The sequence below is a fragment of the Equus caballus genome, chromosome 19, assembly GCF_041296265.1.
Source record: "Equus caballus isolate H_3958 breed thoroughbred chromosome 19, TB-T2T, whole genome shotgun sequence".
Classification (NCBI taxonomy): Eukaryota; Metazoa; Chordata; class Mammalia; order Perissodactyla; family Equidae; genus Equus; species Equus caballus.
The window spans coordinates 49,383,255-49,408,186 of NC_091702.1; the positions used below are offsets into that span (position 1 = coordinate 49,383,255).

General features: G+C 45.8%; 1 protein-coding gene across 6 annotated transcripts; it reads right to left on the reverse strand.

The window, feature by feature from the left end:
- PLA1A (phospholipase A1 member A) lies at nt 1–24,401 on the reverse strand. 6 transcript variants are annotated; one of them, XR_011429251.1, is made up of 11 exons: nt 24,132–24,401; nt 16,136–16,337; nt 14,433–14,610; nt 13,792–13,900; nt 12,652–12,753; nt 10,002–10,091; nt 8,109–8,276; nt 6,760–6,849; nt 4,711–4,823; nt 1,265–1,429; nt 1–408 (listed from the first exon to the last, which is right to left on the reverse strand). XR_011429251.1 is itself a non-coding variant. In XM_001500667.5 (11 exons), exons 1-11 carry the CDS (start codon nt 24,202–24,204, stop codon nt 324–326), a joined length of 1,371 nt encoding a protein of 456 aa, XP_001500717.1. In that variant the 5' UTR covers nt 24,205–24,401; the 3' UTR covers nt 1–323. The 6 variants fall into 6 exon arrangements, 2 of the variants coding, with proteins under 2 accessions (XP_001500717.1, XP_005602009.1); XR_011429250.1 differs by having other exon boundaries at nt 4,715–4,823; nt 6,659–6,849; XR_011429248.1 differs by having other exon boundaries at nt 4,715–4,823; nt 6,049–6,849.
- Nucleotides 24,402–24,932: the final 531 nt, after the last annotated feature.

Consider the following 24,932-nt stretch of genomic DNA (forward strand, 5'->3'; position numbering starts at 1 on the left):
TTCAGATATTCCATGGAGTTTTATTCTTTTTAAAAAGCACTTCCCCTGTGTATGTTTCTAGTGAATCTTAGGTACAGATGCCCAACGATATGGGGCAATTGCAGTTCGATATGAACAGGAAAGCTGAAATGTTATCCTTGGACGCCTCTTCAAATTGGCAATGGAGGCAAAACCCTAAAATGAATGCTTTCTCCCCTCTAAAGTGGCTAATTATGCAGAAAATAAGCAAGAGCTTTGCCCTCCTTCTCAGTAGTGATGACCTAGAATAAGTTAAACTCCTCCCACTCTGAAATCCAGGGAGATGGATCCTGGCCAGGCTTAGACTATCCACATGTCATTTTCAGGTCGTGAGAAGCAGTCACACTTGCTTGTAAGCTCACTGGCTCAGGTAAGCAGACCATCCTTTTACTGCAAGAGAAGAGCAACAAGAGGGGATGTGCTCAGGGCGGGTTCCTGGTTCGTCAGGAGAAACCAGGAGTTGTATGCTCTTGTGTTTCCATGCTGTCAGGTGACAGAAGTCTACAATCATCTAGATAGGAGCCCAGGGTGCTCCGAGGGCCCAGGGTGGTAAGACAAATACATAATAGAAGTGCCTGCTAGAGGCAGAGTAGAGGGGATTCTGGATCCACACCCACGAGTGTGACCAGTGGAGGCTAAGGAGGGAGGAAATATGCAATGAGAAATCTTTGTTCCAATAAAATCTTACATAGAAACTAAATCAAACACATATAAAACAGACCATATACGTATATATAAACATTTTTTTCTCCCCATCCCAGCCTCAGCCCTATGCTTCCCCAGCCTCCCCATTGCTTCAGCCTCCATCTTGCCTCTCCCTGCCACAGCCTTTCTGTTCTTCCCACCACCCCTCACCGTGACCCACCAGTCTCAGACCCTGTGTCACCGAGCTGCCACTCCCTCCTCTTACTGCTAACCCAACTTGATCTTCCCTGGCCTCACATCTGGATCCCCATGGAAATATATAGATGTATCTCAGATAAATATAAATATGTATATGTCCAATAAAATGGAATTTCTTATATTAAAATGGGAATGGGGAATTAAAGTCTACCCTCTTTTGTTTCCTAACATCTCAACCCAAGACGGCCCAGCAGGAAGTTCAGGAAAACCCTGGGTCTTTGTCATCTCTCCTTCAAGAAGCTAATCACCATAATGAGATTGTATGTCAACAAGCATCACATCCAAGGTCAGGATCATCCTTGTGGGTGGGTGTGTCTGGGGCAGGGGTAGACAAGGGGCTTACTTGTCATGGACAGGCAAAGGGGCAGTGCAGAACCTCCCAACAATGATAGTCTGGTCTTTTTTCCAAACTCGGTTGGAAGCCTGAAACTTGAATTTCACTTGGTTGATCTGGCACTGCGGGTTGGGGTGAACTATGACTCCTTTCCCCTGGTGTTGCTGTCTAGGTCTGCAAGGAAAAGGGAGAGCAAGTTACCATAGCACCCTGGGTCTTCTTTCCCCTTGGCTCCTATGGGGCTCTGCTGGAAGCGTTGGTTACCTGTTACACACCAGAGCTTCCTCCCAGAAGGTGGGGACCATAGTCCTTTGTATCACCCTCACCAGCCCCCTGCCCGCATACCCACACCTTTGAACATGGCTCAGAAAGCATGTGTGGATTTTTGAAAGTCAGTAAGTGGACACTGCAGCAAAATAGTAGCTCTTGGATTTTCATATATGGAAAAATGTCCCTCGTTCCCAGAGTCCTGGTTAGAGAAGAGATTCACTTTCAGAACCAACTGCCTGGAAGTCGGGCCCTCTGTTAGTTCAGTTCAAAGCATTTTGTGGGAGGACTACTCTATTTGAGACTATGACTGTGTGGATGGGAAAAAATAAACAAACAAAAAACAGATCTTGAAGCCAGAGAGAGCTGAGGTGGAGACCAGGTTTGTATCTTCCCAGCTGTGTGGTTTTGGAGTCACATAATCCTAGGTCTACACCCTGGCTCCCTCAGCGCTAGCTGTGAACTTGAACACAGGGTTTGGATTCTATTGACTCAGCCTGGGGACCCAGAGTGAAAATAATCCGGGTGTCTCTTAACCCACCCCCTTGGGCTTACCCCTCAAATTCCCCACTGGTTTGCAAGATTCAGCCACCACTTTGGCCTCATGGCCTGAGACAAAGACGAAGGAACCATCAGAGGCAGAAGGGACCCTGAGAAAGAGGAAGAGCGGGGAGGACGCTGCTTCAACCTCTGCACATCCGCACTGGGTGCCGTCAAGAGGGGAGCCACGGCCCGGCCAGCTCGGTTTCCCTTTCCTTTCTGGCCTCTGCAGAGTGATGAAATGTCTTAACCCAGCCTTAGTCATATAGTTTGTTTTTTCCTTTTGAGAAAGATCCTGTATAACTTTAAAAGCTGTTCTTTTTTTAAAAAATTTCAGAAGTACTTTGAAATATTTCAGAGACAAAGTAAGTAGACTGTCCCCTTTAAGAAGCTGCAATAGGAGCAGCTTGCAAACTAGAAGGGGTAGAAAGGACCCTGTGAATGGCCTGGGGATTTGGCCCAGGTAAATTTTCTAATTAGAAGGAAACCTGGGGGCTTCACAAAACTATAGAAAGTAGGGGAAAGATCACACAGAAGCCCTCATCCTCTCTTTTCAATTTTTGTTCTGCAAGAGAAAAACACAAGGAATTGAAGATAATCATGTTCGGACAGCATTCTTCGAAAGAGCAATGCAAATCTCTCGGGAGAGGGAAGAATTGTGATTGTCCATTCAAATCACTCAGCGAGCGTTAAAAGGTCTATCTGTGAGACCCAGAGATTCTGCTGCGATTGGTCTGGGGTGAGGCTTGGCGACGGTATTTTTCAAAGCTCTCCAGGTGATTCTAAAGTGCAGCCAGAGTTGTGTGTCACTGTCATGACTCCTGCCAGCGTTGGCTCATCTACCAACGGGCTGGAGAGGTGATGAAAATACCCTTGTAGAAGTAACAACCTTGAACTGATGTAATGAAAATTATTCAGCTATAATCTGCAAACTATAATCTGCCAGCTATAATCAGCTATCATTTGCAATCTTGAATCCCGCTCAGTGCTCAGGTGGGCGCCCGAAGACCCGTGTTGGGGAGCTGACTGCCTGCTGTACCTTGCTGTGTGGCCTGGGGGAGCTGGAACCCTGGCTGGTGGCAAGGTGTTCGGGAGCCCAGAGGTAGTTCGCCCCTCCCAGCAGAAACTCCTCTTCCCTGACGGTGAGGTTAACGTCCAGCACCGCAGCCTCAGAAACGTTTCTATGCCCAAATCTGATGTGGTCGCTCTCTTGTTTAAAATTCCCAGTGGTTCCCCAAACTGCTCTCAGGATAAAAGCCAAAATCCCGAACTTGCTCCAAGACCTGGACTGGTCTGGCCCTGATTGACGCCAGCCTCCTGTCATCCCCCTGCTGTCTGCTCCCAGTGTCACATTCTCACTCACCCCCTGCCTGAGTACCTCCTGCAAATCCTTCAAACCTTTCCTCAAACGTCACTTCCTCGCACTCGGTCAGGCTCCGTCTAACATGACCTCATGCCATCTGCCTCTGTCGACAAGTGTCCATTTCTATGTGTGCTCCCTGGTCATCTCCTTGTCTGTGCTCCAGCCATTCTGCTGCAAACCATATTTCTCAGGCTCCCCTGCCAGCAGGTTCCAGGGAGGTCTAAGGCACAGGAGGCACTCACGGTGGGCAACTGCTCTGGGCAGTGGTAACGGAGCAACTGCGTTTCCTCCCGGCTTCCAGCTCCTGCCAAGCACACCTCCCTGTGGAATCCCGCTCAGTGCTCTGCCAGCATCATCCCTAGCTTTGTCCCTCTAGTCCTGAGCTGGGAGTGACTCCTGTTGCTGATCTCTGCCTTGCCTCCCCATCCCCGTTTTGGGTTTTCAGCTCTCCCAACATATTTGTAATGAGTTCCTTGTCTCAGATTCCTTCTGTTGGACCTAGTCTGGGCTCTGGGTCTGCAGTGGACCCTGACTGAGACCGTGACTTGTCTGATGACTCCGTCTCCTGCAGGCCTGTGAGAAACTAACCAATTGCTTTTTAAAGACACACGCTCTGCTGCTGCTGAGTTCCTAAGCCCTCCTTGGCCTGTGGCTTCCCACAGTGAGGTTCTCTGCCCCTTCTTCTCAGGCCTGCTTGGTGCACATGTGACTCAACAAAGGAAGGAAATCCTCAGCCCAGTTTCAAGGACTGGCACCACCAGCATCAGGCCCTGCCGGCCCTCACCTTGCACTCCTTGGCTAACTGACCCTCTGCCTGGGACTCTATTCTGGTAACCCACCAGCACGGCCTCCTGCCCGGAGCGGGTGCTTCCCCAGCTCTGGACAGCCCTCCCTGGGCTAGTGGCTGAGGCCTTTCTACTTGCTGACGTCTCTGATGCCCCCTGCCTAGACTCCCCAATACTGTTTCCTACTGGGGACCCAATTCCCACGTTCTCACCACCTGTTGGGGCACCCTATTACTGCTGCCTGCCCACCTCATCTGCTCTAGTCTGCATACACTACGCTTGGACCTAGTACTGATTCTGAGCCTGGAATAGCTGCCCCTCACGCATCTCTGGATGCTGCGGTCACCCCCACCCCAAGGCTGGTCGGCTCCGCCCACCCATCCACGATCACACAGTGCCTGACCCGAGATATACATGTGTGCGCGTGCGCGTGTGTGTGTACTGAAACTGGAAAGGCGACTAAGTCCTAAGGAGGGAGACCAGCCACGTGGGACACTTACGTACATGGTGATCTTGACCGAAGAGGTGACATTGCCGCTAAGAAAGGTGACCGCGATGCTGGTGTCCTTGTTTCTCGGCTCCTGCAAGTAAAACTCCACGAGGCTGTGATGCACTAAGAAAGCAAAGCAGAGCAGATGACTGAGCCAGAGGTCAGTGGTGACAACGCGCAAAAAGCCCCAAAGCGCAGCAGCAGCGTGGTCAGGAATCTCCGCTCTGCCTCCCAGTCGCTGTGGGACCTGGAGCAGATTACCTGTCACGCAGATCCTCAGCTTCCTCAAGAGCAGATTGGGGATAATAAAAACAGATACCCCACAGGTCTGAATGAGAATTAAATGAGTGAATACATAGAAAGTCCTTAGCGGGTGCCTGTGCCAAGTAAGCAGTCAATGCATGTCAGTTTTTATTATTGCTTGTATCGCTATAAGGTCCCACTCCTCCCTGCTTGGTGACATCAGCCTAGTGGTGTGATTTTGAAAGAACCAAAAAGGACCTATGTTATCCTAAATAATTGACTCATAAAATATAGCAATGCCCCTCCCCCATACACACAGTGTCGGGGACCCAGTCGTGTGTGTAGGAGGCAACTGTTGCCCTGCCTGTGGCAGCTGGGTGCCTGTGTGTGTCTTGGTTAGAACACGGGCTGAGAAATATGACCTACTGACAGCAGGTTCTCAGAAGAGGGGGCGAGAGGGGAGGCAGACGGGCATGGGAAGGGTGCGGATGGGGGAGCGGGAGGACCTGGAGCTGCATCCTGACGTTTTCCCGCAGCCGTGTAGCCCCAGCTGTGGGCACATCACTTAGCCCCTCAGAGCCTCCCTTTCCTCACACCCACCTCTCAGAGCTGGGCTGTCAAGTGAGCTGACATTTGTGAACACCCACAGTTGACTCTCCTAACCCACCTCATTCCTAAGAGGTAGCCATGAATTCTCTCTGGCCGGAAGTTAGAAACACCCCCATCTCGTCTCCCAAATTCTCCCATGGACAAAGGGAAGGGAATTACTACTTATTGAGTTCCAGTCGCTGTGCTGGTGACTTCTGTATACCCTTTTATTTTATCCTCACAATTGATTCTTTGAAGTAGGTACTGTTATTGTTTCTATTTTCATATGATATGGGGATCAGAAAAGTTAAGGAACTTGCTCCTGATCACACAGCTGGCAAGTGGAGAAGAGGAGATTCAACTCCAGGTCTGCATGACCAGAGTTTGAGCTTTGGGCTCTACTCCCACTGCACCAGGCCTTCTAGCACCGAAAAGGTATGGCCACAAAGATCCCTCCACCAACCAGACGTGAGCTGATCAGAAAATCAGTTAGAATTAGGGTGGCCATATAATTTACCATCCAAACCAGCATACTTTTGTCCTGTACACACAATAAACCAGACAGGACCCCAGGATCACAAGTGTAAGCCAGGAAGTACAGTCAGCCTCGTTGAGATGCAAACAGCACAGATGGGTCCACCTGTAACGTATTTCACAGATTCTAAGACACACTTTCCTCTCATGTTTAACATCTTTTGCAATCACTGGCATCTTAGCTGCAATGAAATGCAGTGGTTAGAAGCAACAGTGCACAGTTGGAATATGTATACGAAGGGGAAGGAGGGCAGAGGGCAAGGATCAATATTCCTCAGGGAGCCTGACCTAGGAGGGCTGCCAAGGTGGGAGACACACAGGATGGGCACAAGGAGGGGGCAAAGAAGTATGGCAGGAAGGAAGAAGCCAGAGGCGACTCCCAAGTACCACTCTAGAGGGAGTACACGTTGGAGGGCAGATTTCCGTGGTAGGAGGGGAGGAATTAGGATCAGTATAGAGAGAGTAAGAAACCACCAACACCTCATCTGTAGAGCAATGGACTGACTGACTCCAAAAGTTCTGGTTCTATCTAAGACCATTAGCGACTTCACCCACTTCTCGTGACATCTTTGCCCCAGTCTTCCACTTCCCACCTTGGCCGCCATGCTGAGGTGGATACAGCCTAAGTTGGAGCCCTGGATTCTGCTGGATGGCACACTCGCAGAGCTGAGCCATGTATTTTCCCCCATCTCACCACAGTATGGAGCCTTGGAAGAAGTCAGAAGGTAGACTTTCACTTCCTTGGGAAGTGGCTCTATCTTGACACCATCTTGTTCCACCAGCCCTGGAAATAAAGAAGCAAAGACAGCAGAGCCCTGAGGAGGCCATTTCAGGGTCCTGTGGTATCCAGCCATTATTATTAGTTCATGCACCCGTTCATTCTACAGACAACTGCACTGTACTCTCATTGTGTGCCGTGCCCTATGGTAAGTCCCAGGATACAAGCAACTCAGTCCAGCAGAGGATGGACACACAAGGAAACGGCAAGCACATTCTTCAGATCAGCTGGCGTATTCTCCGGAGATATTTATAAGAAATTTGAAATTAGGTCTCTAACTTGTAAATAACAATCTATATGACAGTTGTTCTAACGGCATGTGTGTCCTGTGCAGTGGGAGCCCCGGGAAGTGTTTGACCTGAAGAATAGTGGTTGGAAAGTTGGGGAAGGGCATTCCAGATAGAAAGTACAGTTGGGCAGAGGCCCACGGGGTGAGGAAACATGAAAAACTCTCAGGAGTATGAGTAGTTAGCATCCTGGAGGGCTCACTGCCATGGAAGGTATAGTGAGAGATGAGGCTGGGCAGACAGTGTGAAGTGGTTCTCACACCAGCCGGACTGTCACATGTGGGTGGTAAGTGGGAGAGTGAGGAAGGGGGAAGGAACCATTTACACTTCCCAGGAGTTTCTCCTGGACTCCTTCATCCTGGATAGCCCCAGGATATTTGCAGCAATAATCTGCACAAGATGAGATGAGGTCAGATCCCTCTGCCTTCCTGGAGCTCTTCTCCCCAGACTGGCCTGGATCATTCAGGAATGTGCTCCACCTGACCAGAAATTAGGCACCTCTCTAGTTGGCGCATGGCCACCACAGCTTCACACCTCTACAGTGGGCCACGTGTGCCAGTCTTGGGGACTGTCCCACAACACCTTGATTTAGAGTCTGTAAGGAGTTGGAGAATGGCTGGCCTAGCCAGAAAGACCTATAGCAAGCATCCTTTCTGAGAGAGGGGTCAGGCGCTCTGGACTATACTGATGTTTCTAGAGAGCGTCCTGAGACCAGACTTGTGGGCAAGGGGCTGTGTGTGAAGGATGTGTGTAGAGTGAGTATGGCATCAGGCAGAAGCATAAAGGGTGAAGGGTAGAATACAGAGGGCCAAATGCCATCTCCCAGGTGAGAACAGGCTGAACACCTCATCGGTTAATTTCTTCACCCCAGTCGGGTAGATTTCTTCCCCACAGGAGATCAGGACTTAAAGAGGTGATAAGTAGCAAGACCTGGACTTTCCCCAAATTGTCAAAGGAAGACGAAAGAGTGGCATTTACCGATCCTTGGACAGGAAAGCAGAAAAGGGTTAAAACAATCCAGACAATGTCCAGCAAGGAAAGCCTTGTAGCTGGCACAGGGAAAGGCCATCAACGGACAGGAATTCTCCAGGGCGCTGATGTAAAGGTGCACAGCCCTCATGTGATCACAGATCAGATAACTGTAGCCTGAACAGGGAGGAAAAACACAGCAAAGGTTTCAGTTCAAGACAAATGGAAACTCCCTCTGTGTTACTTATTGTAACTCTATTGAATGTTGCATTCCAGCAGGCTATAAATACATGGGATGTCCCCAGAGCCACATTTTAAAAATATTAGTTGGCATAGTTACTGCACTCTCCCTCTTCCTTTTCATTTTCCTAGGATACCTAAGCTTAATCTACCAAGAAAATTGCTTCTTTTGAAACCCATTCTTCCGTGATCATGCAAACTCTCTTTCTGAAAATGGGAGCATATGGAGAGTTGAAGACTCCGACCCTACTTCTCAAAATGGATATCTGTCTGCACATTTTTATCTTCTGTATCATCACCCACACAACCAAATGTTTACAACCTTGTTACACCCAACCCTGGAATGAGACAATGAAGGGAGTCAGCAACAGCTCATGGTCAATCTCTGAAAGCAAATGTGCTGAGGTTCACTTGGCCAAAGGACTGATATGCTGAATTTGCCAAATGTCCCAATTTAACAGAAACTTGGTTTTCTTGTTATTGTTGTTGTATATTATTTTAAAAGTTGCAATAACTCACATTGGATGAATCGGCTGGGGCTAAGAGGTCTGTAGTGAGCCACAACTCCAGAGTTCTCGGTCTTCAAACTTTTCCTTCACCTTGGGACCCACTAAGAGGGACCTACACCAAATCTGAGCTGTGTGTTGACTTTCCTTTCTCCATGGTTGGGACACTGTCTAAGGCCAAGCTCTTCTAACTGCAGCAGGGAGCTGGGACAGACACAAACTAAACAGTTCTCAAATTGTGTTATGAACAAAAATGAAAAGTGGTCAACTAGAATGCCACAGAAAATTTCAAAAGCCGTTAAAACCAAACTATCCCATTTAATTAGAATTGCTGGAAAATTTATAAATTGTTAAAAGAAACATGTTTTGGGGAAAATCAGTAAATTTGGTAAATTAGATTAATGAGTATTCAATAAAATTGTCAAAAGAATCCTCAAAATGTTAAAACATTGGCAGAGCAGGAAAAGACTAAAAACACAGTCAACAGAAGTCAGGGTAAAATTCCCATATGAAATGATGATTGGTTGGCTATGTTCATAAGAAGAATATAAGAAGAGTAAACAACCCTTGTTTGATAATTTTAATATTATTTGAAATGATAATAAGAAAAATATATCCAGTGAATATATTCAAAAAGAACATTCCAGAGGAATATATTTAGAAGAGAAGAAATATATATTCATTAAACGTATTCAGGAAAATTATCTTGAAAACAATTTTGGAGAACTGTTAAATTTAGTAAATTTGGGGAAAAGATCATGCAGAGAATTGATCCTTTAGCCAGGCAGCTTTGGGCAAATTGATCTGCTTCTGCCACAACTAGGCTGTGCAGAGGATGTAGCTAGTGTAGACTTATGCCACAAAGCTGGGCCCGGGAAGAAGAGCTTATTGGCTTGAGGGATGTTAGATCACAGCAGGGCCTAAGAAGTGGGAGGGCAGCATAAGCATGGTGCAGGCTTTTCACTTCAGGCACTCCTCCCCCAGAATTCCTGGGCTCCAAAGACAATCATTCGATAAGTGCTGAGCAAGCTTTATGGGACCTGGCAAAGGACACAGGAAGGAAAACCCTCTGTGGGTCACACTGGATGACTCTACATGAAGGCTGGTGGTGAATTCCAGTCTCTAGGGTAACTTTCCAACTTTCTGGCTTTCTTACCTGCATGAATGAAGCTGGGACAGCCGGGCTGGTCTTGGCCTCCGTTGACGAAGTAGTCCACATGTCCGACAGGAATGCGAATACCCAGATCTGAAAGGAGGCAGAGCCCCGTTAACTTCTTACTGCAGGGGCATATGTCCCATGTCCCACAGCAGGGTCTGCTGGTGGCAGAGCCCAAGGTCTGACCTCAGAAGCCCACCCACTGTCTGTGCTGCATGGGTGCCCACCTCACTCCCGAGTGCTGTGAGCCTACAGAACTAGCTCTCAGTTTTCTAAAGGGGCAAAGGAAGCAAAAGAAGCAAAGGAAGCAGAGAAGAATAAATTCATAAGATACTCATATTTGCTAAATAAAATCAGGAAGAATATCCCTTAACACGTGTTTTTATAAATCAGGAACTATTATAAGCTTGGTAAATTTCCTTGTCAAATAGTTTCTATTTTGCTTCTGGCAACACTTCAGATAAATACGTTTGAGGCCACATTTCCACAGTCTCCCGCGTAACATATTTTTGTGCTCTCCTGACTGAGCAGAAGTATGACCTGGCTCTGAAGAGATGAGTTCGAGAGCCTGTTGCCCTCATCTCATCATTGTGACCATATCTGACCCCTCTGACTGGGTCAGATCCAGCTGCCAAAGACCCTGATTTTCTCCTTCATATCATCTGTTGCTGTTGTAAGCAATTGATGGGTATTATTTGATTAATGTCATCTATCCAGGGGTTAAGCAATGACCTAGAAGTCATCCTCAGTTCCTTCCTTTCTCTCACTCCCTGCATCCAGCCCATCACCAGGCCGGTCAGCTCTACCTCCAAAATCTATTCTGAATCTTTCCACTTCTCTCTGTCTCTACTGCCACCACCTCTGCCCAAGCCACCATCCTCTCTCACCCAGACTACCACTGCAAACACCCTCCAAAGAGCCTCTGGGCTTCCCTTTGTGCCTTCCTGCAGTCCATCCTCTGCATAGCAGCCACAGAAACTTTTTAAAGAAGTTCAAGTCATTGCCTGGTTCCCACTGATCGTAGAATAAAACTTAAACTCCTTGCATGCCCAGCTTGGTCCTGCTCCCTCTTCTCTAACTGCGCTCGGGACCTCATTCACTGTCCTCTAACCACGGCGTTTTCTTTCCTGTCCCCACCCATGTCCAGGCTTTTCTTTTGGTTGTCCTCTCCACCTAGAATGTTCTCCCAGCTCTACCCAGGGCTGACTCATGCTCATCTGCAAAGTCTCACTTTGAATATCGCCTCCTTGGACAGACTTTCTTCAATAATCCTACTTGAAGTAGGCCCCCTGCCCAAGTCACATCTGTCCCACATCCTTCATTATCATAACCACAACGTGTAATGATCTTATCTGTGTACTTGTTTGTAAGCTCCACAACAGCAAGGCCATTACTTGTCTTTTTTTTCTGCTGAGTCCCCAATACCAGCAGAGTACGTGACACATGTGAGTGCCTAAGAAATAGTTATTGAAGGAATAAAGGAATGCATGCTTGCCCGACTGGCCTATATGTTCCACATGGGCAGGGACTTTATTCAATGTCTTGTTGATTGCAGTATTCTCAGTGCCTACTAAATAGCTCAATAAAGATTGAATAAATGGAATAATTATAAAGATTGATTGAATAAATGAAATAATTTGGGGGGTCACGTTAGGAAGAGATCCAGCTTTGAAGGGGATTGGGAGGCCTAGCTCAGGTAAATGGGCACCTAATAAGTCACCTATTTAGCAAATTTAGTGACAGAAGGGGTTAACCCTGTTAATTAATGCAATTAATTAACCCAACAGCTAAGCAGAGGCCTATGGGTTTCGGGTTCCTAATGAAACGAAGATAAGAAAGAGGGTTGAACAAGATGACTGCATGGTTTCTTCTAGAATCATGAATCTGTGAGTTATGGATGCTAAAAAAATGCTTCTGACCAAAGGAAATGAGACATAGACATCTCTCACTCGAACTGCAGACACTTCGGGTCAGAGACAGACGTTATTTCTTCTTGCACCCACCATGCTGAGCACAGGGCCGGGGACAGACTCCGTGAGTATTTGATATCAAGTAGAAATGAGAAGGACTGCTCACCTCCTTTACCAGCCGGTCAGAAGAGCTTCATTTGCTCATATGGAATCAGAGTTGGAGGAGGGGTGTCTTCCCTGTGCCTATCATTATTGGAGGGGGAATTTCTCGTTCTTCACTGGACTGAAGGGCTGGGCTCATCCTCCAGGGAGGAAGGAAGTACTGAGAGGCCTGCATATCTGCCCCGGGAGTGGAATGCCCCAATCCCCTGGGGCTAGGCACATTCACCCTGAAAAAGCAGCATGACTTTCCCATATATCAACCAGGCAGCAGTGCCCTCAGAAGTATGACCTCAGCACAGGTTTAGTGTTGAATCAGAGAATGTGACTCACGAGCAAACATTTTTGGTCCACGAATGAGAATCTTCCTGCCTGCAGCTGGCTTAAAATAAAACCATTCACCTCAGTGTCAGAGACTGACAGAACTGGAAGAGACATTCAAGACCACTGTTAAACTCCTCACTGCGCAACAGAAGCTCGGAGCGGGAAGGAATCTGCCCAGGGCCACACAGCTAGATGCCAGTCTTCTAGCCCCTGCCCTATGCTGATTCCCCAACCCCAGGAAGGTCACCCCAGCTCACTGTCCGTGTCTGTGTGGATGGCTTCCACGAAGAGGGCGTCTCCAGCATCCAGGCGCTCCTCCAGGCTGGCTCTGGTGTACTCTGGTCCAGCGGGGTCCAGACCTGCAAGGATAGACTGATGTCAGGGGCTTCCTCTCAGCTGCAGGAACCCTCATGGACTTACCACAACCCAGCCCAGCAGCCCTTCCGGTTCAGGTCAGCGAGTCCAACCAGGACCCAAGGGTGGAGAACTAGCTCAGGACCACCCTACCCAGAGAACCCCACTGTGTCGTCTCTAACCTCTCAACAACCCAGCTTCTCTGGCTGTAAAATGAGCTAGATAACACCAACCATTTGGCAAGGGTTAATGTGAGTGATATTAATCCTCATGTAAGAATAACAGTAGCTATACTTTGTGAGCAGTTACTATGTGCCAGGCCTCCTGCTGGGCAGTTTCACACACTTGAGTCCCCACAAGAACACAGTGAAGTAAATCTTACTCTCCTCACGTCTTAGTCTGGATCCCTTTCCCTCTTCCTCCCAAAATGCAGGCCCTGAGACAGGCATTTAAAGGGCAAGTAGCTTATTTGGGAGAAGATAGAAGAAAGCATAGTGAGGGAGTGGGAAAATGACTCAGAGAAGGAAGGAAAATTTTAATGACTGGGTTATCACCTTGGGCAACTGAGTCCTCTCCCGTTGGGCCCCTCTGAGGGACTCTGTAGAACAGGCCTCAGAATTGTTCCATGGAAGGGCCAGGAAGCTGGGGTATTTACCACACAACTCTAGTCCCTTATGGATTGAGAATGGTTCCTGGAGCCTAAAGTCCCCTGAACTTTGCAGATATTTAGCAAAACTGTCTAACAGTGATTTTCACAGTGGGCCAAGGAAATACGGGCTGTTACAACCCATTTTACAGATGTAGAAACTGAGGCTTAGAAAGCAAAACATGGCCTCTTACACCGACATTAGAGATCCTGCAATAATAACACAATACCGTTTCATGCAAAAGGACCACAATAAATAAATTGTATTGGTAATAGATGACCCTGTGGTCACAAGACCAAAGACTCAACCCGCCCCCCTGCTCGCCTCAGCAAAGGCACTTCTAGGCATTCTCTCTCTACCTCTACACCTGGGACGGCAGGCAGGGAAGAATGTTACCTGTGATCCGTCCCAACTGGCCTTTGTAGAAATGTCCCACCATGCCCCCAACGTGGGCCCCTAGGCTGACACCAATGATGTGGACGGAGGACTTCGATACACCCAGCACCTAGAACGGGACATTTACAGGGAGCTGTATGTGGGCCCCAGTGGCCCCTGGCCTCACAAGGTCACACTTTTCCCTGTGGTTTCAGAAGCAGAAGGCCCCGGGTATGCTACACTCGCACACAGGCTTCAGGAAAAAGAGGCAGAATTCCCATCCCATGTATCACTTGCCCTCTTCCTGGCCTCCCCTCACTTTCCCTTGACAATCCCCTCACTTTCCCTTTGGTGCCCAAAGTGTGTGAGTAATGACTGTGGCCATTCCCTGTTGAGTGACTAAAAAAGCTGGCCTTCGGTACTCTCTATCTAAGGTGCAGTGGCACATTTTACAGAGGCGGAGCGGGAGGCTCAGAGAGGTTCCAGAACCTGCCCAAGGTCAGCACTGTAAGTGGCAGAGCTGAGATTTGAACCGAAGCCCCACAAGCCACTGGGTGGCTCTGCTTCTGTCCTAAAGCTCCTCCTCATGTGTCGTTTCTTTCTTTCTGACCCCTCGCCCCTCCATAAACAGAAAAAACTCACCCCAAGCTCTCTGCACCTACCAGGAGTTTACTGAGGAAACGAGAGATCTCGAGTCCCAGCTTGACCACATTTTCCACGGCCGAGTAGTAGGCCGCTGTAGAGCCGTAAACCCAGTCCACGGCAATCACGTTCGCATCCGCTGCCCGCAGAAGGGCCTCAATGAATTTATTGATCCAGGAAGGCTTTGTTCCTAAAGCTCTAGACGTGGGGCCAAGAAAGGATAGGAAAATTATCTGCCAAGCTGATATGCATTGTCGTGGAAGCCTCTATTAACAGAATAAACCCAGAAAAAAACAATCAAAACTAGAGAAGAGAGTATATCTGCAATAAATCACACAGCTCTTTGAGCACAGGAAGGACAGAATCCCAAAGTGACCAGGGCTGCTGCCTGCACACATGCAGGCTTTGTGTAAATTATAGAGGGGACCTTTTGTCCAGGGAGATGCAGCCTCATGCCAGGGCTCAGAACTCAGGTCAGTTTCACTCATTCATTCATTCAGCAAATGGGCCAGGCAGTTTGCTAGGTGCTTTGTGAGAAATAAAGAAAAGCAAGATATAGTTCCTATCCTTCTGGAATTTACAGTATGATAACACTTTTCTAGGAAAAGGAGAATGATAGAAAAATTTCAGAAAGCTTTCCCAAGAGGTTGGGATTGGAAAAGAAGTTTTCTCAATGGCCCATGGTACGGGAACAAGCAGAGCACGCTCCTGTGGACAGAGGAGCACAGACTGGGTATGTGCCATGCAATGTGGCCTCGGGGGAACTAGGGCAGACAGAGTGACGAGCCTGATGAGCTCTCTAGCTCTACTGGCTATCTCTGGGTTGGGGGTACACACTCAGTCTTGGACAGGGGTTGAACTCAAGATTTACTAGAGGAGACCTTGGCACAAGGGGAGGAGGGATGCCTAAGGAGGGATGGGGCTGAGTGCCTGCACTTCAGGGATTTGAGAAGCAGAGAGCCCAGAGACCAGGAAATGGTGATCCTTTGTGGAGTGCCTTGGTGCCCACCTCTTCACAGCGTGCTCCCCAACTCTCGTTGCTCTGTAGAGCTCCTATTTCACCACCTTCTCCCCTTGCCTCCTTCCAGCAACCTTTCCGTTTCTAGCCTTGTCAGTGGGCTTTGGAGAGAAGATGGTGAAAGGAAGAATGGCGATTGAGTTGAGACTCAGTGGCTATATATTACAACAAAACTTGGACTGTAAAACATCAAAAAAATTGAAGAAGAGAAGTGTCTGGCTCCCGAGAAATGCTAATCTCTGGGTCTGATGGAAGCAGCACCTATAAGTAGAAGTTTCTTAGGTCATGTAACCAGGGAAGAAGTGAAGAAGAGGAAATAAAACCCTTGGTAAAAGCACCATATGTTACCCCTGAGTGACTGCAAAGCCTGTGATGTCATTGGCTGAGACGAATCATAGAACCTATGCTTCAGTTATGAAAACCAAGGCTCTGTGTGCTAGAGTGACTTGTCCTGGATCACACATATTTACTGTTGGGGACTGTGTAGACAAGACTGAGGGGGAGGAGTAACGTATATGGCCAACAAGAATGAACAACATAATGTGTGTTCATGTTGACTGGAGACGTCTTCAAAGACAGCAGATGAGGGATGGAATATGTGACAGTAAATCCATTTCTTCTTTTGCTCCCCATTAACTTCCTTTGGCATTATGGTCACTTTCTAGTTCTTAGCTGAGGTGATCCTATTGGTTGCTTAACTCTTACCTGAATCCATGGATAATTAGTTTGGTTCCCAGAGTGACATTGAACCCAGAGTTTTGGATGTCACTACTTTCTTCAACCAGCTGCCCACAGCTAGGATGCGAAGGGGTGAAGAGGAGAAACCGGACTTTGAGATTGGTGCCTCGGAGGAGATTGGCGTTCTGGAAGTCAGTGCACTCTGGCAGTTGGGTAGGAGGTGCATCTCCTAAAGGAAAAAAAACAAGAACAGTTCAAGGTGAGGTCATCTGTTCTTAGAAGGAAGAAAAATGTTCTTGAAAGGAAGAAAGAAACAGGGGCATACAGGTATTATAAATCATTGAGCGCATTAATCAGACTCATTTATTAAAGAGCATCATTTCTGTAACTGAAATGAATTTTTTTCGTGTCTAAAAGTAAAATGCCAGAGAAGAATATAAATATTGCTCACCTAGAGGAGATTAAAGCTCATAGCGATATGGATATCATTATGTGCTAAATCACGTCCCCCCATAAATTCATATGTTGAAGTTGTAGCCCTCAGTACCTGAGAATGTGACCGAATTTGGAGGTAGGGTCTTTACAGAGGTAATTAAATCAAAATGAGATTGTTAAGGTGGTCCTTAATCCAATATGACTGATGTCCTTATAAGAGGAGGGCACATTGTAAGAATTTGGACCATGTGAGGAGGAAAAACCCTATGAAGACACAAGGAGTAGATGGCCATCTGCAAGCCAAGGAGAGAGGCCTGGAACAAACCCTTCCACCAGGGCTTTCAGAGGAATCAACCTACTGCACCTTCATCTCAGACTTTGAGCCTCCAGGACTGTGGTTTAAGCCACCAGTCTGTGGCTCTTGGTTATGGCAGCCCTAGAAAACTAACACAGGTTTCTCAAAAGAACCCCAGGCAAAGAAATGAGCAGCTGCCCTGGGGACTAGGCTCACCCTGGTCTGAACACCCCACTCCAGCCTCATCACTTCTCACCCTCGTGAGCAGTCCAGCACTGCTCCCTAGCCTCCCAGTGCCCAGGGCACGGCCGCCTAGCCAGATGGTAGAGTAGCCACATCTACTCTACAGCACCTTCCAACGGACACCTTCAAACAGTATATTTTATGGTCAAGGTCAGTGAAGGATGGTTTAAAATACTGAACTGAAAAAGGCAGCATGAAACTGCTGCTTTCCATGGAACTAAAAATCTAGCCCATCTTCGAGATCCAAAATCCCACAGCCACATCCACTTCTGTGTAAAGAGGCGGGTTTCCTGACGCCCAGCGTGTCTTACAGGGAGAGACCAGAAGGAGCAGCAGGGCACACACTGACACACAGCACACGGACCCAGTCGGGGCGCTGTTAGCAGCTACCTCACATTCCTGCCCTGGGACAAAGCCATTCACAGAATCAGAGGAGAGGTCCAGATTGCAGACTTTGGTTTGTGCAGGCCCCTTCACCAAGAATCCAGCAACTTTAGTTTTCTGGGATGGTTATCTGCCTTCAGAGGTAAGTGGGCAGCACTTATACAACAAGTGTGTGGATCCAGGGTGCTCTGGGATGTGGTACTTAGTAGACTGTGGGATCCCCACCCTTAGAGAGTGCTAAGGTGCATCAGCAGTTTCACCACTTGTGTTTCTGGGCCCCAGACCTGGTCCCCAAGTGCCCTTGCACATCCCTTCTGAGCAGCCAGGTCTTGGACACTCCCTGGATGAAGCCCCACTCTAAGAGTGTACCCCTCCCCCTCCTCAGCATGCGATTTGAGCTCCCTTGGTACACGGTACACAAGAGAGAAAGATGCCTCATTCTACGACCTCATCTGCCTTCTCTAGCCTTTGGCTTTTTGAAGAAAAGATGAAAAGACTTTGCTTGAGCATGAGATTTGAATGACATAAATGAATAAATTTGCTCGATTGGTCACATACGGAAGGCTGCCTCCACCAGACAGACAATTGAGTCCTTTTAAACGAGCATAGTTGTCCTAAAGCAACGCCCACAAACATCAAGGAATCAATAGCATCCTGACAACATTAGCTAAACAAAATGTAATAAAATTAGAAATCAATAACAACAATAATTTTGAAATACATTTGGAGATTTAAAACCTCCCTTTTAAGTAATGTGTGTATGGGTTATGGAGTCCCTAGTCTCTAGTCTCAGTGAAGACCAGAGGATGTTAAAAACTGAATGACAATAAAACCAATACATATCCAAAATTGAGTAAAAAGCAAAAACAGCACGAGGGGATGCACATAACTTTTAATGCAAATATTAGGGGGAAAGGAAAGATATGGATTAGGTAAATTAATCTCGCAACTCAGAAAGTTGAAAAAAATACAGCAACTCAAAATAAGGGAAAGAAATATAAAAGAAATCATTATAATTAAAGAAAACAATGAGATATGAAGGACTTTGTTCATGACTCAGTCAGAGCAGTTGCCCAAGCCGAACCTGCTGGAGTCATCTCTGATTTCCCTTTCTCCCACACCCCACATACAAATGGTGAGTAAATCGTGTTGGCTCTCCCCTCAGAACAAAGTACTCAGAATCAAACCGTTCTCACTACCTACGGTGTTACCAGCTTGGTCCAAGCGACCGCCATCTCTCAAATCTATCACCGAAGCTGCAGCTATTTTTCCTGCCTCCCCTCATGGCCAAGTCCGTCTGTTTGCAACACGGTAGCCAAAAAAGCAAGTCACATCTCTGTGCAAAAGCCTCCAAGGCATTTCATTCAGAATAAAATCCAAAATCCTAACAGTGGATGAGAGCTCTAAATTTAGATCTAAACCCCCGCTCCGGGAGCCCTTTGCCTGTCCGACTACGGCTTTCTGTGTTCCAGCCCCGCCCCCCCCCCCCCCCCCACACCCCGTGTCCGCCTAGTTCCTCTTCACTCTAGATGGATGCCTGCCTGCGGGCCTTTGCACTGGCCGTTCCCTCTGCCTGGAGTGTCCCTCCCCAGATGTGCACATGGCTAGTTCCCTCTCCTCCTTCCAGTCTGTGTTTGTCAAATGTCTTCTCTCCTCCAAGCACCCTGTGTAAATTGCACCCTGCCCATGCTCCTCACCCCAGTTCTCCCAATCTCCCTTATCCTAATCTGTTTATTTTGATAGCAATCAACACCTTCTATTCTGCTATGGAATTTACCAGTTTGCTATTAAACTTACTGTTTCTTGATTGCCCCACATTACAATATACTTTCAAAAAAGGCAGAAATTTTTATTTTCTTCTCCCTACTGCCTAAAATAGTGTTGGCCACACATGATAAACACCAAAAGCTAGTTCTTTGAAAGGAATAATAAACTCGATGTACTTTTGATAACAGAGTAAGAAAAAAAGGAGGAAGTCACAAGTAAACATTATAGAGAATTAAAAGGGGAAATAAATACAGTAGATTTTTTTTAAACCAAGAAAGAGCATGTTTATACCCACCCAAAAGTTAAAAATACAGATATTTTCCTAGAAAATGGATAATTTCCTAGAAAAATATAGCTTACTGAAACTTAGGCAAGAAAGAAAAAACAGAAAATCAAATGTAAAACTGTAGCATAAAGGAATTGAAACAGTAGTTTGAAATCTATTCATCAAAAAATTCTACCAGGCCAGTTTTACAGAGAAGTTCTACTGAACTGTCAATTCCCATCTTACACATATTGTTCCAGAGAATAGAAAAGGAGAGAGAGAATCCAAACTCCTTGTATGAAAATAGCCAAAATATCAAAACTAGACATGGACAGAAGGAGAAAGGAAAACTAAAGGTCAATTTCACTATTAAACACAGACATAAAAACTAGATAAAATGTCAACAAATCTAAACCCATCAAGGATAAAAAAAAAAGCAAAGATATGTCATGGCCAAGTAGGGTTTAATTCAAGGAATGAAAAGATGGTTTAACATTAGAAAATGTATTAATGTAATTCACGTATGAACAAACTAAAGAAAAAATATGCTCGTCTCAATGGCTTGTAGGGAAAAAAATGTAGAAATGCAGATGTAGGAAAAAAAATGACAAAATTTAATACCCAACATTCTTTAACATAAGAAACAGTATCTATCAAAAAGCCTATAGCAACGGTTATACCCGCTGGTGAAACATTAGCAGCATTCCATTCGGAACTGGGAACAGATGAGAATATCTGCCATCAGTGCTTCTATCAAATATTGTGCTGGAAGTTTTAGTCCTAGCCAGTGAAACAGACAATGAAATGAGATAAAAGTCATAAAGTTTGTAAAGGGGGATAAAAAATTGCCAATATTTGCAGATGATAGAATAAAACTGTCGATCATTTAACAGCATGGAACGTGGCACCGTGACTCATGCTCAGATACCCCCGTCCCCTCAACCACGGCTCCAACCAAAGAGTAATGACGAATGAATGTAAAAGGAGAGAGAGGAAAAAGCCAGACGATCTCACATGTAGAAATAATATCTCCATGATCACGAACGAGAAGGGAATTACAAAATGGTGCTGGGTTCTGGGTCTGGGAGAAGGCAGTGGTTGTAAGAATTCAGCTCTGTGATGTAAGTGGGCTCCCAAATTGCTCCATGTCGGGTGTGCAAGAGCCGCCCCAGGCCCGTCTGTGGCAGCCAGCGGTGGAGAGGGGCTCCCCAACTCGGGAAAGGAAGCCAACAATGAAAAACAGCTATTGACTTTTTATCTCGGGCTCCAGCTCCCTAGGGAGGCAGGATGGAGAGACAAGGCCTAACAGGAGCTGAGAGAACCCACCTGCCTGGAGGAGCGAGTCTAAAGATGAGAGGGGTGGGGGAGACACAGACAGATTGAGAGAGAAAGCCACAAACAAACTTTCCATTGGAAATTAAGATGAAACTAATCTATTGTGTTAGAAGTCAAGATAACAGGTATCTTCGGGGTGGTTAGTGATTAAGATGGGATACAGCGCATGGGTTTTAGGAACCTGGTAATGTTTTGTTTCTTGATCTGGATAATGGTTATACAGGTGAATTCACCCTGAAAATTCATTCATCTGTGTATCAATAATCATGTGCACTTTTCTGAATGTGTGTTGTACTTCAATAACAAGTTTACTTACAAAAAAAAGCCTGCAAACAAAATGTTTATATAAAGAAATCAAATGTTTACAAAGATAGTCAATGAAGCCAATAAGTGAATCACGAATTCATTCCAGGTAAAATAAGGCTTAAAAAACCTTTCACATAGACTTTGAAGTAAGTATGCTGAGCATTTACAAGTTTGAAAATAAACACAGCTTAAGATATTATGACATAAAAATAGGCATAAATGATAAAATAAGTTATATAAGAAAAAGCTAATTAGAAAATTGGAAATAAAATAATATAGTCTTTAAAATAAAAATTAATCAATACTATAGTGTCTAGTGCAGAAGTAAAAGAAACTTTCTTTTTCCTGCTTTTTCTCCTCAAATCCCCCTAGTACATAGTTGTATGTTTTTGTTGTAGGTCCTTCTAGTTGTGGCATGTGGGATGCCACCTCAACATGGCCTGATGAGTGGTGCCGTGTCTAAGCCCAGGATCCCAACCCAGCGAAACCCTGGGGCACCGAAGCGGAGTGCACAAACTTAACCACTTGGCCATGGGGCTGGGCCTAAAAGAAACTTTTTAATATGAAAATGCAGTTAAAAAGTACAGACAACGGATCAAGAGGCTCCAACATTTATCCAGTACCTATTCTCTAAAGGAAGAGAAGGGAGAAGAAACAATATTTTGAAAAGATAATTATTAAGAATTTTCCATAACTAAAAAAAGATAGTTCTCCAATCAAAAATTATACTCAGGGTAATGAGCAAGATAAAAAATAAATAAATCTATACTAGACAGATTACAGTGTAACTGCCGATCTTCAAGGCTAAAAAAGATATTCTTAAAAATTTTCAGTGCCGGCCTGTGACCGACTAGTTAAGTTCTCACGCTCCACTTCACAGCCTGGGGTTTCGCAGGTTTGGATCCTGGGCGCAGACATGACACTGCTTGTCAGGGCATGCTGAGGCAGCGTCCACATGCCACAACTAGAGGGACCCACAACTAAAAATATGCAACTATGCACTGGGGGGATTTGGGGAGAAAAAGCAGGGGAAAAAAAAAAGATTGGCAACAGTTGTTAGCTCAGGTGCCAATCTTTTAAAAAAAAAACTTCAGAAAAACGCATTGGAAAACAAAAGAAATGGGTAATTTTCTAGGAAAATATAATTTACTGAAACTGAGTCAAGAAGAAATTAGAAAACTGAAATAAACCTACTAGCATCAAAAACTTGATCAAGAGTCTTATCTGGCCCTAGAATACACTAGAGGCACATGGTTTTATTTGAGAACTCCACCAAACCTTTAAAGTACAGATAATCTTTATCTTATATAAACTGTTTCATAGGATAAAAACTTATTTTATGAGGTTATAATAATCGTAGTGTCAAAACCGGATAAGGGCAATACAAGAAAGAAAATGAGAGAGAAGTTTCATTTGTGAATATATATGCAAAATAATACATGTAAAAATATACAAAAATAAAAATAAACATTGGCAAATAAAATTCAACATTGTATTTAAAAAAATACACCATGACCAAAGGATTTGTCCCTGGTGATCTTAATCCTATTGGGCTAGCCCTTAGGGTTTAGAAGAAAATGTGATAGATTATCTGTATAGGAAGATTCCTTAAACAAGACACCAGAAGCAGAAATCACGATAAAAAATAAGAATGAAGGCAACAATGTAATATTATCTTACCTATCAGCTTTACATTATGAAAAACAGTGGATACTACAAAGTGTTGATGGAGAGGTGGAGAAACAGTCATGCTCACATATTGATAAACAGTTGTAACTTCTTTGCAGGGTAGTTTTTCTCACATCCATCGAAAATGTGTAAGATATAAATGCTGTCCATCTAGTATATAGCTTATAAACAGCCGTTTAAAAAAAAACAAGAGGACTCTGGACCTTGATATGGAAGGATTTCACACACACACACACACACACACACACAAACATATTTTTACATATATATAACGAGGTTATTTTATAGACACACACACACACACATACACAAGTAAATGATTGAGTCAGGAGAAAGTACATGTGAAGCTAAGCAGCAGCTTTTAAAAGCCACCCATTGGTGCAGGCAGTGAGTACACTCATGCACAGAGCCCTGTGGAGCAGGGAGGGGCTGCTGAGGAGAGGAACGAAGGGTTACAGAGGAGGTACGAATCATGGACGCCCTCCTGGAAGATGGGAAGAACAGAAACAAACAAAAAGGTGGTATGAGCAACTCCAGGCAGAAGGAATAACACATGCTAAAGCCGGGGAAGGAGTATTCAGTGTCTTGAGGAGATGACAGAAAAGCAGTCTTCCTCTGGGAGCAGAGGGTTGGGAGCTGTCCCAGGGTGGGGCCCTGCTGTGGGAGGGGGCTCTTCACCAGTCAGAGAACCTCAATGCCACGGGAGGGTTTAGATTTGCTATATTAAGCAAGTGGGCATGGCGGGTAGGGTTTTACCCAGGAAAAGGTAGAATGCAAATGGCATCTGAGGGAAGTTCTTCTAACGGTCATCCGTGGTTAGCAGGGGCTAGCTGTCACAGCCCAGCCCAGAGGGATGAGAAACCTGAACTTGAACTGGGTTGGCAAGATGAGAAAGGACATCTAACAACCTCAGTGACAAAATCGTTGTTAGTTTGGAAACTTTCAATTTTAAAATTAAATATATCTTGGGATAGTGGATGTTTACAAGATGAAAATGAATCGTATTTTGGAATTAATCAAATTTTACTTTCTTGCATTCATCCTGGCTTGTGCAAGGTGAAAAGAAGTAATGAGTAATGAGTAAAACGACTACGGGAAGTTCAATTTTTGTCACTTGAGAAAGAGCCCTGATTATCATCATTCCCATTATGATTGTAGGGTTTTTTTTTTTCCCTCTTTTAAATTCATCTCAGCAGAGGGCTTTTAGGGGACCTTCCAAAGGTTAGCACTGCATAATAGATGGTTTGAGAAATAGAATCGCCAACTGAAAGAAGTTCCGCCCAAGGCCCCAGCCTCCGACTTACCTGCACTTCCAACACGGAGCCACAGAAGGAGGCCCCACGCCCAGCAGCACCTCTCCCAGAGGCCTGGGGACATCGCTGAGCCGGAAGGCTCAGAGCTCGGGGCAGGGTGACCCCTTAATGCCAGAGAGCTCACAGAGCCCAGCCTCTCAGAGTTTTGAAGACCAAACACCCACCCACACTAATCATTAACTGGCCTCATGACCTGTGAAAGAAAAATAAACTCTCCCTATTTGCTTAACCTCTGCAGTTTTTCAGTTTCTTCTTCTCAGTGAAAATAAATACTTTTTTCTTTCTTTCTTTTTTTTTTTTTTTTTTAAAGCAAGGAACACTGAAACACATTGTCCTTCCTCTGAGCCAAACATCATCAGGAAACTATTTCCTGCACCTCTCCCACTTCCCATTATAAAATGTTAGTAAAAACCAAGGCAGAAGTCTTTCTTCTCTAGGTGGTCACAAAACCCGCATTGTACTGGAATCATCTAGGGACGTGTTTGTCTCCCTAGGAAGACTCTGCACACTGCCCAAGTGCCACTGTCCCCAGGAAGGAGAGTGGCAGTAGAGAGGGCACTCCTGAAGGTTGTTCTGTTGTCAGAGACCAAGCCAGGTGTATCAGTCCAGGTCCTTGGAGATGAGATGCCAAGATGGGACCAGATGTGACATTTATTGGAGATCATACTGTGGAGACTAAGTGGAGCAGAAAAAGGCAGGGAGAGCCTCTAGAACATGGGGCGGGTCTGACACCTGTGAAGGAAAGAAAATGCACAGGGAAGAGTCTCGGACTGCCCCACAGTTCCTAGAATG

Excerpts from the sequence above, each read along its gene's own strand:
- PLA1A (XM_005601952.4), bottom strand. The coding sequence starts at position 24,204 with ATGTCCCCAGGCCTCTGGGAGAGGTGCTGCTGGGCGTGGGGCCTCCTT. Across the intron at positions 16,338-24,131 it reads GCTCCGTGTTGGAAGTGCAG|GAGATGCACCTCCTACCCAA; the intron begins GTAAGTCGGAGG and ends TTTTTCCTTTAG. Across the intron at positions 14,611-16,135 it reads CTAATTATCCATGGATTCAG|AGCTTTAGGAACAAAGCCTT; the intron begins GTAAGAGTTAAG and ends CCCCACGTCTAG.